The sequence below is a fragment of the Castor canadensis genome, chromosome 5, assembly GCF_047511655.1.
Source record: "Castor canadensis chromosome 5, mCasCan1.hap1v2, whole genome shotgun sequence".
Taxonomy (NCBI): Eukaryota; Metazoa; Chordata; class Mammalia; order Rodentia; family Castoridae; genus Castor; species Castor canadensis.
The window spans coordinates 137,929,122-137,944,771 of record NC_133390.1 but is presented as its reverse complement, the minus strand read 5'-3'; the positions used below and the strand labels follow the sequence as shown (position 1 = coordinate 137,944,771).

The 15,650-nt window shown below is 39.5% G+C and overlaps 1 protein-coding gene across 4 annotated transcripts in view; it reads left to right on the top strand.

Moving 5' to 3' along the window:
- The window catches only part of Slc24a3 (solute carrier family 24 member 3), a 499,789-nt gene that overhangs the window by 192,000 nt on the left and 292,139 nt on the right, over nucleotides 1–15,650 (top strand). The window contains exon 1 of one of the 4 annotated variants that reach the window (XM_074074250.1): nucleotides 14,367–15,502. The exons of the other annotated variants lie outside the window; for them this stretch is intronic. Within the exon in view, the coding sequence (XP_073930351.1) occupies nucleotides 15,496–15,502 (7 nt within the window). The 5' untranslated portion in view covers nucleotides 14,367–15,495. Of the gene's footprint in view, nucleotides 1–14,366; nucleotides 15,503–15,650 lie in introns of those variants that run through there. 4 annotated transcript variants of the gene reach the window in all.

The window sequence follows — 15,650 nt, the reverse complement described above, 5'->3', positions numbered from 1 at the left end:
TTCTCTGGTTCACCATTTTGTCAGAGTCAACAAGAAATAATGTCATGATTAATTAGTGATGCCTGCCTGTGATGGGTCTTAGAGTAGAGCCTGTGAGTACCACATATCTGCCAATTTCCATCCCTTACTGAATCCATCTCCCTACTTTAACAAAGAAATAATAACAATAGTATGTTTCTTTTTGTTAAAATTTTTCATCAGTGTGTATCAGTTGCACAAAATAATGGGATTCATTATGACATTTTCATATATGTATGTAATGTACTTTGATCATATTCTTCCCCCCTCATTTCCCCCTCTGTCCACTCCTCATTAGTCCCCTTCCTCTTCCCCAATAGTCCTCCTTCTCCTTCAATGTATTTTTTAAATCTTTATTTTAGTTTTGAATTAGCATATATTAATAATACAAGAGGATTTCGTTGTGATAATTTCATAATGGGTACTGTGTACTTTGAACAAGTTCACACTGTCCATTATATTACCATCCTTCTTCTTCCACCCCCCTCTTTTCAAACAGTGTTTGGTGGGTTTCATTATTCCATCTTCATGTATACGTATGTGTATATATATATAGGTAGATAGATAGATAGATAGATAGAGATATATATAGAGAGAGTATCCTTTCTTTTTCCCCTCCCACATCCTGCTGATTCTTCCCCCAACCCAGACAGTCTTCCTTTCACATTCATGTCTCACGACTGGAGATCGTTATGTTGGATAAGATGACCCAAGCTCAAAAAGTCCAATATTGCATGTTCTCGCTCATTTGTGGAACCTAGACCTAAAATGATGATGATGATAATGATAATAATAATAATGGGCCATGTCTTTTTTAAACTCTGGGTTTCACGTATGAGAGAAAACATGGAATATTTTTCTTTCCGAGTCTGGCTTATTTTACTTAACATGATAATCTCCAGTTCCATCTATTTCCTTGAAACAACATGGCCAAATAACACTCCATTGTATATATCATATTTTCTTTATCTATTCATCTGTTGATGAACATCTAAGATGATTCCATAGCTTGGCTATTGTGAATAATGCCATGATAATCATGGGTTGTATGTTCACTTTGATTTGGAGTGGTATAGCAGGATCATAGGGTAGCTCTATTTTTAGTTTCTTGAGGAACCTCCATAACGATTTCCATAGTGCCTGGAGTAATTTACATCCCCACCAACAGTGTCTGGAGTAATTTACATCCCCACCAACAGTGTATAAGGTTTCCTTTTCTCCTTCATCCTTGTAGCACTTGTTTTGTTTGTTTTCTTGATTATAACTGTGCTGATAGGGTGAGATAGAATCTGTATAGTTTTGATTTGCATTTTCCTGGTGGCTACACACACACACACTCCTCCCATTTGTACTTATTTTGTCTGGTCAGTTCATTTGCCCATTTAGCAATGGTGTGCTTCTATCACAGCAGTCACAGTGTATGCATTCTAATCTGTTTAGAAAAGGGGCAGAGGGACATAAATTCCTGACACACTTCTGTTACAAAGATAAAACAGCCCAAGTGACAAACTGGGAAAGGGATGAAACAAATTATAGTAGCCCCATGGTATAAAATACTATGTCACCATTTAAGATCACGATTGTGAATAATTTTGATGACATAAGAAAATGTTAATAATGCAATGTCAATTTTTTAAAATATAAAACTATTGATAGTATCACAGTTATAATGCATGTGTGTTTATAAACTATCCTGGAAGAGGGTGGTTCAAGGCATTCACAGTGAATGTCTTTGCATAGTAGCATCATGATTATCTTTAATTTTTTTCTTCTACTTTTTTTAATCGTCCAGCTTTTTTATGATACTTGAGTTGCAGTTCTAATCTGAAAAAATATGTAGAAAAATTTTTTAATGGCAGAATTAAAATTATACAGTCAATTATACAATAAGGAACTGCAGTAAAAATAGGTACATTTATTAGAAAACATTGAAAGGAACCATGTAACAAAGGCAGTGCCTTAAAACAAGCTGGGAGACTTTATCAAACAACTTATTAGAGATCTAGGAAAAATACTTGCAAAGAAGCAGAAGATGTCATACCTGGAACAGAAGAAATAAATGCCCACCTTGAAAAAAAAAGGCATTAGATAATGTCCTTAAAAAAACTGACCTGTTGTGAAGTTGTGGCCCCATACCCAAGATAAGAGAAAGAAAGGAAAACAGGACGCTGTCATGAAGCTGTGTTTCTCAGGACAGTGTGAGAGAAACAGAAATTTCTGTTCTGGGCTGCTACGTGATACTAAGCCCATTTCATTAGTATTCATTTCAGAGGAAGAGAAAATGGCAAGTGATGGAAGTGTCCAACTACGAAGTGATGGTGGAACTGCAGAAAGTACGCCACTTCATCCTGGAGCAAGTGGAAAGTAAGTGTTTCTATCAGACAGATCCCTTGATTCCAAGAAGGCTAAACCACATATAGTTTTGCTGTGACACCCAGAATATTGTGTGGCACATAGCAAGTGTGAATTAAATGCTAAAAATAAATGAACATGTGAATCCAGTAAGCCATGATTTTAAGGTATCTCTAGAGGTGACACTAGAACCATTTTCATTTGCAATTTTATTTGTTCTTTCTGCAAATATTTATTGAACATTCCCCAGTGTAAGAGATCATCTTTAAAATAGAAACTAGCTCACAACAAACTGCACTAAATCATTGGGTCCACAGTTGACAGAAAAAGGGAGTTAAGGTGGGAGATGTTTACATTTTTGGCCTTTTGAGATGGTGTCTCAGGATATAGGAGAGGCCACATACATCCTCTTTGCCTTCTTTAGTGCCTCAGCAGGGCTCCTGAGTCCCTTTCCTTTCTGAGCGATCAACATGTTCCTCTTTGATGTTTAGGGCAAAGATGGCTCATTTCTTGACTAGTTTAGAGGAAGCCTTGTTGGCCTCCAGAAATATCATGGTGTGAGTGATGAGTCCTTGAAATCCTTGCTATAGGATGGTTCACTCCCCTCTCTTCCTGAGTTGATGAATCTTCTCCAAGGGTCTCCAGATAGGATATCCCCAACCTGGGCCTGGGAATGGCCTTTCTCCAAGTTCTTGCTTCAACAGAGAATATGGATTTTGGGGGAGGAGATAATGGCTGTGTACACTGACACTTCTTTATTTCACTAGCTCAAGTCTTCAGAACCCACAGTGTCCTGATATTGAAAAATGAAGTCAATATTTGGACTTCAAGATATATTTGGACTTTGCCTTGGACATCACCAAGCAGACTGATGATCCTTTATTCTAATTCTAGGATCTGGATCTTTTCAGTGCCACCAACAGCCAGAAGCAAGATGGATTTCTCAGGCAGCTGAAAGCTCTGGCAGTCAGAATAGTCTTATTTTGATGCGTATGTGAATCAAGCAAGCCTGATGTGGGAATGATTAGAGAAAGCAAATAGGAAGTAAAGGATATCACTTGGGAAGTGTCTCAAGTGCTTCCCCTGCTAAGTGTGAATAATTGTGGGTTATGCTTTTGAGAAGCAAAACCCAAGCGTGTGACTTTAGCACTTGACCTCCAGCAGCACAATGCTGTAACTTTGGGCATGGGGACATTCAGTTTCCCTTGCCACTTCCAAAATAGTCAAGTTTTGTGTTTTAGCTATTTAACAAACTATGTGTTCTTCTCAGGTTCTGTCAAGATATAAGAAATTCACAGTAACAGCTTAATAAAGTTTCCTGTATAGCCCCCACCTCATACAGTGCTTATTCTTCATTACATTTTTAACTGTGAGCATCCTCAGTGTTTTAGCCCCTCCTTATGAAACAATCTAGAAAAGGTTTTTAAAGATATTAAACCACAATATTATTGTGCTATAGCATGAGGCAAATTTCACACCCCAGTAACTCTAGGAATTCAGTGTATTTGATCTGTGAATTTATCTCATGCATTTTGTTCCAATTCATCCAATGCATCTTTGTTTCAACTTGAACAAAACTAAGCTTAATGAAATTATTCTGGAAGAAGGAGTGACCCAGAAGAGGAAAAAAGCTGATTGAGGTAACAAGACAACCAAAATTCCTAGAGAAAGCCCTATAGAACAGGGATAGGAAAATAATGAAGATGATGACTATTAAATTTCCCTCATGGGCAAAATGTCAAATTGAACAAGACAGTAAGGAAGAAGAAGAAGAAGAAGAGGAGGAGCAACAAAACCCAAAGACAATAGCATTTCCTGATGAAATTCTTTCAAAATGTCTCAAAGCACAGCATAGGGCACTTATTTTAGCTTAAAATCTTGCAGAACAGGAGGAAATGGGCTATTTGCTCATGGCCTGGAACCCTTGTACTTCTCCATATGTGAAGTAACAATCAAACAGCTTGCAAATCATTACCTGATTGGCTTCCAGCCACCAAACAATCAGTAACCGGCCAGTTTCTGTTATTTTGTAGGCACCCTTCTTTTCACTATATCTCTGTTGAACACAATGTAGTGTTATAACAATAATGATAACCAGAATTGGAAACAGTGGCTTAAATGGGGAAGACCATCCAGATGATGCTTGCTACCAGAATGCACCATCTTATTGTGAGTGCTCTAATTAGTAGCCACCTGGGACATTCCCACCATCTGCTAGCACCTGAAGTAATGTTCAGCCCTTTGGCTTTTTGTTCTAAGTCATTGAGAAAAGCCAAACCCAGAAATATAGGGCTGGGATGAACATTTTCCCAGAATTTGCCTGGACTTGTATGTTTCTTTCTGAAAATATAATTAAAATGGGAAAATGAGAACATGAGTTTTTATGATGCTTTATGGAGTTTCTTGAGTGAAATCAAAATGTAATGAGTATTTGTTGTATAAGTGAATAAACGGTCATAGAATTTGGGATTCTTGGTGTTTATGACAGTGGTTAACAGAAGAAGAACGGGAGAGAAGATTAAAAAGTTAGAAAAGCTTCCCAACTCCTCTTCAAGAAGAGGATTACTGAGTTCCAAGTGGCCTCTTTGAGGAGGGCATCTGAGAAGATGCCCGAAGTGGATGTTCCGGCTATGTGTTGCCTCCTCTTGTAGCTTGTTTTGGTTTTTATGAAGGATACCCAGTAATCCCCTTTTACTTGACCCTCAACCCCACCTTTGCAGTGCAGACTGTATTAGTCAGCTTCCCATCAGTATTACAAATACGTGAGATAATCAACTTATAAAAATAAAAGCTTTATTTTGACTCACAGTTTTGGAGGTTCCAGTCCACGACTGATTGGTCCCACATTGCCTTTGTGCTGAGGCATCATAATGGAACAAAACTGCTCACCTCATGGCTAGGAGGCAGAGAGAGAAAGGAGGGAGCTTTAGTCTCACAATCCCTTCAAGGGCACACTGCCAATAACATATGGCCCTTCGCTGGGCTCCACCTGGTTCTACAACCTCTTAATAGTGCCACTCTGGGGCCAAGCCAATAGCACATGGACCTTTGGGGAACACTTAAGATCTAACTGCAGCCCTGATGATTACGTTTGATTTTCAAATTCCTATTCTGAAGCAGATGACTCAAAGGAAAAACAAAAGTCTCTGTAACATCTACTTTAGTCCCTAGAAGACGAGTATTCTAGTAAAGCTCTGTGCTAGAATTGTTTAATGTAAATGCACTAAAAGAATGCATAATGGAAACAGTAAGTTTGACTTCATAACATTTTAGCATTTCTCTCCATAATATTCACTCCTGAACAAAATAATGGGTAAGCATCATATTTGGCAATATTTGAAACAAACATGACAAAATAATAAGATAAATGTTTTTTAATATATAAAGAAGTCTTGGAAATCAATATGAAAAACTTGAAGACCCAAAATAGATACCTAGGTAAAGGGCAAACTAATCTCTAAAGAGGAAATGTAAATGACAAATCAACATAGAATAGAACTTCCAGTCTCATTGGTTCTGAACAAAATGCAAATTGAAATAGCAGAGGTACATCATCCCTCTTATCAAATTAACAAAGATTCTAAAATGATGGTCTTGAAAGGGTGCAGTGAGGTCGAATATCATGTGCTACTCAGAAGCACAGACATTCTGGAAAATAACCTTCCCAAATGCATTAGAAGCCTTAAAATATGCAGATACTGTTTGACCCAGGGATTAAACCAGGAATGTATCTTGAGAAGGTCATCAGAGAAAGGTGGGACTTCATTTTTATACCAACATGTTCTTAGTAGATGGTTAGATTATTTAAATGAGCCAAAGGTCACCTAACTATGAGAATAGCTCAGTAAATGTGGCTTATCCATTCCATGGAATATCGAGCCATAACATTACCTGTATGAGAAGAGTTGTTCATGACATGGAAAAACTCTCAAGATGAAACATTAATAGGAAAATATCATGGCACATGATTTCATCTATGTTTTTTAAGTGGGAAGAGACTGGAAGAACATGCTCCAAATCCTCACAGCAGCTATCTCAGGGCAATGAGATAACAGTTACCATTTTCTTTAAAAATATTTCCCCCAGGTTTTCCAGAAAGGATATATTTCCTCTTAAAATAGAAAAATAATAATGATCCCTGATAGATGCACCCAGTCCAGATCAATGACTTTATGGTTTAGCATTATCTTACAATATGTACTCAACTTGTGAACAAAAAATTAGGTAACACATACTATTATGCTTCCTTGGTTGCCAAAGAGCTAAGACTCAATATAATGCTTTCACCAAAATAAATGACTATCTTAACCTCTTATTGAGTTTCCCCTTCTCTGTATCACTTTGTGCATTTTTTATTATTTATTATAGTCTTGTAGTATGCTTCTTTAGTTAGGGACCAGTTCAGATCTTTTTATTTTGAATACAGTTAGTGATTTCATTATAATACCTGCAAATGTATATATGAAGTGCTAGAGTCAGTGAAAAAGCCTTGAATGTATTTGGTTTTGATGTGTTGTCAAACAGCCAGGGGTCTATGGGAAGCAGGGTAAAGATCCTAGTGTGCTGAGAACATGTACATGCATACATTCACAGTGGCACACACCACACACACACACACACACACACACACACACACACACACACCCCTTAGCCCTCCACTCTTCATTATGGAATATAAAACTCAGAGATGCATCCTTTCTTTCCTGACATGTTGTTTCAAAACAATGTAGACTCATGGCCTTGATTATACAGTTCATGATGTGGGCTGAATGACAGAAGCCACCTAATCAAGAATTAGATCTCCATTTGTACAGTGAGGTGAAACTTTACCATAGGGTCCAGTCTCACACATATCCACATAAAAGTTGAGGTGGAAACAAATGTGGCAGCCATAGCCACACCATTCACTTTTATTAAAGAAAACCTAAATAAGTCATCCAATATCCACTTTTTAAAATCTTAGGATAAAACAACTTTTCAAAACTGACTTTCAGCTCACCAAGATGTATACCTTAAATGTGTACAAGTTTTGTATTCCAATTATGCCCAGTAAAACTTGAAGAAAAAAAAACGACTCTGCATACTGTTCTGTGATTTTTATCTTCTCCTGGGGAAAGGAGTTGCTTAAACTCTGCATGCAAGAGAATTTGCTTTGTCAGGTAGATTTTCCTATCGTATTCCAATTCCAGAAGAGAAACCTAAGGTCTGCAGTACATCTAAGTTCTTATAAATCTTGAGGGTGGTACTGGGGTTTGAACTCAGGACCTTATGCTTGCTAGGCAGGTGCTCTGACACTTGAGCCATACCCCCCAACCCCTAAGTTCAAGACATCCAAATCATGCATCTTACACCTTCCTTTCTAGGTATGAAAGGCTATGCCATGGTAGCTAAGCAAGAGTTGAGAGTCAGACCAGCCTGGCTTTGAATCATGTCTCTTCTGCTTATTAGCTTTCCGAGTTTGGCCATTATATGAACTCCTCTGTGCCTCAGTTTCCTCATTTGTAGATACACACAATCATGAAAAAAAGTTCTGTGTTTATGATGTGCAAGAGCTGGGCTGGGTACTTTACACATATTGACTCATTTCATCACACTACCTCACTAAGGTGAGTATTCCACTGATTCCCCTGGCAAATGAGGAAGTTGAGGCATACAAACCAAATACAACAAAAATAAGCAAACTGTTTGCTGAAGTTTACACAGCTTGTAGGTGGCAGAGCCCAGATTTCAAATTAGAAAACCTGGTCCTCAAGACTGTGTATGTAACCGCCCTATCTTCACTGGGAACATTTGCCTGAAAGGGTTACCTTGAGGATAGGTGAAACTGTTCAACTACAGTTGCCCCTTCACCCCAATTCCAGACAGTGAATCCAGGGAAAGTCATCCTGCAGGATGGAAATGTTGTAACACCCCTTCTATGTCTTAAATAATGTTCAGGTTCATTGAAAATTTCAATCAAGCATTTTTCTTAAAGACCTGTAATCAGCTGTAAAAAGATGCCCTTCCAAATATGTACTTCCTAATATTACTTTATATGCAAAAGCATGAATGTTATGCTAAAGGTTTGATTAATATTACTCTAGATTATCTTGATGACCCAGAATGTCCTCACAGGTTGCATCAGAAAAGAGAGACTGAGGGTGGCCAAACACATAGAGGAAAAGGTTATATGAAGGTAGAGTCATGGATTAGAGAGAGGCTGCCACTAGTCAAGGGATGCCTTGAAGAGGCAAGGAAAATCATTTCCCACCCCCACAACCTCTGTAGGGAGTGTGGCTCAACTGACATTTTGATTTTGGACTTTTGGCCTCCAGGAACATAAGAGGGTTAGTTTTTGTTGTTTTAAGCCACCTCATTGGTGGTAATTTGTTATAGCAGTCCTAGGAGACTACTACAGTGCTTCATCGCCTAATGGACGATTTCTGGAGACACATCCACAGTCATCCTCACATGCTCCTGCATGGGGTAAAAGGGTTTATCCAGGCTCTCCTAAAAAAAAATAAGAAAAATCTATTGTCAAAAAGTAAGTGGAACAGACTATAAAAATTAAAGTATTCAAATTGCTTTAAAAGGTGAATTCTAGATGGTTTTGCTTATCTGTTTTGGAAAATTTTGGGAACTTTGCTCTGGGTACTTAGAGACCTCCCTTCACAATTTTTTTGGTGTGAGAACCTGACAACTAAGGCCAAAGTGGCTCTTTGTCCCCGTTTAACTGACACAAGTCCTGGGAGACAGAATGGCTAACTCATTTGTTCATTTGACTTCACTGAGAACTGAGAAAACATTCTGTATGGATAAATTAATTATGAAATGTGATATTGAGGCTATGGAAGGAAGCTCCAAATGGTCATTTCATTCATGGAAGAGAAATTCTACTAATTTGATTTGTGCCCTCAAGTATTTATTTTCTACCATGGATGGTATCTGCCAGCACTGTAAGTGGGTGTGAAAGACTCAAGAGATGTTACAATCCCAAGCTCTGCCATTGTGAGATTCATTAGGGAGATAAACTATTTGCACAAAAACAAATCAAAACCAAGACAAGTGTTTGAACATGACAAACAGACTCCAATTTTGAAGAACTTCAGGGAAGGGGCTGTGTGATTCTGGGACAGATCCCTCCCTAAGGATTAATAATCTGTCCTATGGCCCAGATCAGCCTTAATTCACCCATAGTCCCTGGGAAAGTTTCATCGCTTCTGTGTAATTTGTGCACAAAATGATTAGAACAGAGGGCTTGGTAATTATGAGGTCCTGTCTGGCTCCAGTTGAGATCCTAGAAACTAGAGCAGCTGAAGCTTGGCAAGAATGTGCCCTCCTTGAATCTCCAAGTCAGCTGAGACTCTGCCTTAAGGAAAGGGCGAATATGGTAGAAATATTATATACTCTCATATTAAAATGGTAAAATGAGACCTATTGAAACTATCTAAGAATGGGGGAAGGGAGAATAAAAGTGAATGACTGAGAGAGTGAATTTAACCAAGATATAGTGTAAGCACTTTTGTAAAGGTCACAATGTACCAGTGCAATAATAATATGGTAATAAAAAAATGAAGTAGGAGCTTTTTAAAAATTAAAAAAACAACCCTTGAGAATTGGTTCAAACCCCTATGATTTCATTGCCATTTCCAGTTATTTGTGAGCTCTTTTATGTCTAAGGGCTTCTTCTTAAGTATCCAAGGCTGTGTGTTAGGTTTTGGGAGCCAATAGCTCCATCCCTGTAGCATGTTTGTATTGTATTGCTCACCAGCATCTGAATCCAGTTATGACAAGGTTGGGTATTTTCCCACCATATCCATCCTGGTAGAAGACTTAGCCACCAATATCCAAAGTACATAAGAGCATCAGTACTGAGGTCCTAGCTCCCCATGGTAGGAGCACCAGACCTTGGCCAGACAGACAGACACATCCACCTGCACTTGCAAGGAAAGGGGAAGGGAAGAAGGGAACTGATTCTCATGACAGCTTTTTCCATTTCTCTAGGTAGTGCACTGAGGTGTCATGTCCATTCTGCAAGCTGTGACACTGATGTAGGCCTGGCAGTGGCCACTACCATGCAGGTTCAGTGGCATGATTTTGAATGTGCTTCTGGCCATTGAACTTGCCTGTGTCCATGTCTGTTTCTGAGTCTGGTTTTCCAGTCCTCATGGCAATTCTGTGAGCTACCTAATATCCCTTTAATTAATTGTCCTCTTGCAAAGTCAGGCAGAGGGGCTTCTTTTGCTTATAATGAAGACCTCTGACTGATAAGAGCCCCTCTCCCTCACAGATGAGGAAACTGATGTCAGAAAAATGAGTCAGCCTAAGGAAACCTTCAAGTAGGTGTTTTGTCCTACCAATTTCTCATAGGTAATACCTCCTTGGTTAAAGCAAATTAATAGTACAGAAATATTGAACAAAAATGGAATTTTAACATTTACTAAAGACATAACAAATAGGAGAGTAGAATAGGAATTTTAGATTGTGAACCAAAAAACTTATTTCCTCGCTTGTTCATTGTATTAATATTGAGCATGTATAATTTCCCTGGCTCTGTACCAAGTGCTTGAAATATGGAGAAAGGAATCTTTCAAGGAGCTTCCAGTCTATAGGGGAAACATATAGATACAACAAAATGTTATGAGTGCTATAGCAAAGCTTGCATAAGGTACTGTGGGATGAAACAAGAGGTGCTTTTCATCCTGAACCAATAGGAATCATCCTGCTGGACTTGGAGCAGGTGGTAGCTAAGCTTACTGTTTCAGAATGAGCAAGAATTAGACCAAAGAAGAGAAATGAGAAAGACAACATAGACTGGAGAGGCAGCATACACAGAGGACTATTGCCAGAGAAAGTTTTAAGTATTGGGGAAATGCAACAAATTTTAGCTGTATTACACTTGAGAGGTATGTGTGGATAAAACAGACCCATAAATGACCTTAAATATTAACTAATTGAACTTTATCCTAGAGACAGTAAGGAATGGTCAAAAAGAAGTTGCATGATCACATTTGTATATTACAATGAGTTCCTCTAGCAATGGTGTAGAAAATAGATTAGGGTTAAACATGGTGCATATGTGTTTTTCTTTGTTCCTTCACCAAACCCTTTTTTTAATCTAAATAAAACAAGGCATCAAATTACAAATACAATGAGAATGGAAGAATAGTGAGCAGGGGAGAGCTGTCAACTCAACTTCACAAGTTGTCAAGGGAGATGGATGAAGGGCACCTGAGCCATGGACCAGAGACAGCTGGATTCCTGCTCCTGCAAGATGAGAAGTGGACTAGAAGCAAGATTATTCACAGTGAAGAAGCTCTAAAGGCTCAGAAAGCAAGGGGCCAGGCACCTCTGAAGGTATAGACTTGGGGTAAGAGATAAAAACAGAAGAATCAGCTGACTTTTCACTGGGAATAGTGACATAAACTTCTAGGTATCTTCTCTTGCCATACCACACAGCCAGGAAACCAGTCCCCACATTAACCCCAGCATAACTCTGAAGGTGCCTTCTCTGGCTGACTCAGGTAACAGCTGGGGTGGAGATGCTGTATGAGGTGTCATGCTACAAAGATGAGAGTCAAAAATCTATACCTTGAATGATAAGACCACTGCTTGGCACCCCAAAACAGAAGCCATATCTATACTCTCCAGGCAGGAAATTGGAGGAAAGAAGAAGTCCCTTTGAGGGAAACTATTCAGTTCAAAAGACCTATATAATATTGGCATTAGAAGTCCACTGAGAAATTTCTAGCTCTTATCTGCTCACTGTGCAGTGAAGTTCATCAGAAGACAGGCTCTTCCTTCATAGAAACAAGAGCTTTCAATCAGCATTTTAGCCTGTTTCTCAAACATGAATGAGCAACAAAGGATCATCAGATGTTTAAAGGGGAAAGTCAGAAATCAAAGTGAGAAAGCAAGACAAAAAGAATTTGAAGGAAGCAGAGACAGTGTGGCATACATATGAAACATCAAGAAAATGATAATCAATAGCCTTGGGTATAATGGAATAAGAACAGTATGCTATAAGAAAGGAACATTCAGAGAGCTCAGTAGAGCTCTTGGAAATAAAAAAACAGAATAGCAAAAACAAAACATTCCATAACATAGTGGCAACATAAAAACTGAAATCTCCCAGAAAGCAGAATAAAATTTCAATGGGGTGGAATAAAATAAGAAGAAAATTAGAGAACTGGTCTGAAAAATATGAAACTCCAGTTACATAAGGGTTATAGAAACAAGAAAATGGAAAAGGAGAAATTATCAAAGAAAAACAAGAAAATGTCCAACTCACATGTGTGAGTTGGCTACTTTGAAAGACTATTGAGTGTCTATAACAATGAATTATAAAAGACTGTCAGCTAGATACCATTCCCCCCTAAAGAGACCAGAGATCATTGAAGAAATGGTTGATTGTAAGGTTGGAACAGGAAGTGAACAAGATGGAACATTGCGTCAAACCAAAGAAGAAAACAGTTTTCGAAGTCTGCAAAATGCCAGTAAGGCTCAGGAGCCAATTTAGAGAGCTTCCCACTGACCAAAGTGTGTGATTCTAGTACCCCTTAAGATAATGACTGCAGTGAACCCAGTGAGTTTCAAACCACAAGTCTTTAACGATTCTTCAAAGAAGGAAAATTTGTTGTCCACCTTTGGAAGATGCTAAGGTTTCAAGTCATTATTTTGAAAGCTGGTAAATAACAAGAAAGAACCAAGCATTTATTATGTCTTTCTTGTAAAACTGTAACTGAGGTAACTAAACAGTTGATGAGAGAAAGTTTCTTTTTATACAGCATTTCAACTGTGAAACAAAGAAGGAATGAGAACTTCATCATGTTGCATTGTCCCCAGTGAAATAAAGGAGCCAGGCCAAGACCACTGATTGTTAATAACATCACAAAGAAGCGGACATTTTGTGCCTCCCAGCGGATGTACATGCCACCACCTGTGAGATTCGATTGCCAAATTTCCTTTCTGTTGGCACAAACCAGGCATTAAAAAGCTATTTTCCATGTTCCTGGCTATTTAAGAGAGAAGAAGAGGATATTTTAGGCTGAGGCTCAGCTTACAATGCATGCAGAGAATAGGGATCTGGCATAAAGTCTTGGATAAGTGATTGATTTCATATTTAATGGGTGCCCTGGTGCCTCCAAGGGAAAGTTCCTGAACTTCTGTCAGAGGAATGTTGGCGGTTGAGCCCAGTTCTTCACCTATTAGATGAACTAGCTTTTCTGTCCTTCAGGCTACCCAAGGGGGAGGGATGTGAACGAGTCAGAAAAAAGGGTCAGCCTCCTAGGCTGGATCCCCACTCCAGTTGCCTTTCCCTGCCTCTTCCCTTTGGAAGTGGGAGGTGGGGTATGGGGGAGGATTACAGCTCCCTGCTCTTCACTATTGAAAGCTGTTAGAGACTACATGGGCTCAGAGACAGAAACTCCAAATCTCACCATGCTTAGTTTGGTTTCCTCCAACAGCTGACCCTGTACTAGGGCTTGGGTTTAGGAGGTGATACCAGGAAGCAGCATGAGGGAGTGAGGTAAGTAGGAGTCTCTACTAATTGACTCCTGAATCCAACCGACATGACCCAGGCTTCCTCTGGAGAGCCAATACAAGATGCACTAGGGTCAGGAAGAGAGTTATCATGATGGGAATCTGGGGCTCAGTCGCACTGGGGACCTTTGAGAGACTGAAGAAAACATCTCAAAGTTATCCCATCCAGGGCAGAGGAGGCAGAAGTCTCTTTTCCTCATTAGTTGATAGAAAGGGGAGTACTGTGCTCATTGACCTAGAGGTCAGGGACCTGGCCTCTAACCTGGGCTGTCCATCTCCAGAGTTCAGCATCTTTTGCAGTCAGCTGTTAAACAGGGTGATTTCTGCCCCTGGCCTGGCAGCTTTTATGAAAATACTGACAGTATTTATTAACCCTGGCTGTAAGTTAAGGTCACCTGGGGAACTTTAAAAATACTGATGCTTCTATCCCCTCCCCAAAGGTAATTGGTCTGCTGTGAGTTCTGGCAGAGGGAGCTTTTTAAATGTCCCCAGGTGTTTCTAATGAGCAGCCACAGCTTCTAAGAAAGTTCTAAGCTTAAGCAGGAAGTCCATATTGCAAGCAAGAATTATTTTAGCGGTCAGGAAGGAATTTCTCACTTCTTTATAAAACCCAACCCATTGATTTAGGAGAAGAATGAGACCCCATAGAGGGATGTGAGGGATGATGACTATAGACTCTGGTGGAGTGATAGTGATACGTAAGTGTCATTGATTACTGATTGATTGATAAGGTTCAGCAACTCCCCATCTCTGTCCTCTTGTGGCCATAAAACACTTCTTACTAGCTCTGCCTCTTTAATTCCTCAAACTTCAGTTTCCACATTTATAAAACCAGTGTATTCTTATTGCCTGAGCAAGCACAAATGAGCTTAGCACGCACAGGGGAGATATGCATATTGCAGCTCTTGCCCCACATCCAACTGAACTGGCCAGGACTGGTTCTGGGTTATGGGCCACAGGAAGCTACTTTAACAGATCAGGAACTGTTCACATTTTTTTTTTCTGCTGTGCTTGTCAGCCAGATACCATGTGAGAGAAACATTTGAGGAGCCAAGCTTAAGAGGGGACATCTCTCTTCCTCCAGTGCTTCCTGCTTGGCCCACTCAGCCCCAACCGCAGAACCTGCAACCCAATAGCCAGGGTGAGTGCCATTGTAATAAAGGGTCTCCAAGGTCTGAAAGATAATTAGAACAGAAGAAAATGTAGCCCAGCCCACTCAAAAACTTTGCAGCTTGCTTTCCTTCCCAAAGAATAAGCTAAGCAGGAATATCCCCCACCACAATGTTTTTAATGGGCCTAATCAGCAGGAGGGCTTGCAGAGTTGTTTTCTCATCTCCCAGGGGTTCAGTTTCTGTTTTGATATGGGCGCTGAATGGCATTGGTCCTCCAGAACCCCATTTGTTGTTACTAATAACACAGCACCATCCAGGGCTTGAGCCAGAGAAGCAGAATCCTGCCCTTTGGAGCAGGCAGCATGGTTAGAGATATCCCTGTCCAACTCTCATAGTTGGTCTGGTCTCACAGACATTTGAGAGTGCCAAGTTTTGACAGTGCAATCACAGTTTGAAGCCAGTTCTACCTGAGGAGCTTACAAATCAGTCCAGGATGCCAGGTATGTCTGCATTCTATTTCAAACCATAACCCATTCTAATATAGTGGAGGCAGGGATGTGCACAAAAGGCATTTGTCCCCTAAGGAGTCTTGACTATGATAAGTTAAAAGGAAAAGAAGTTATTATAGGAAAAGAAAGGAAGGAATTC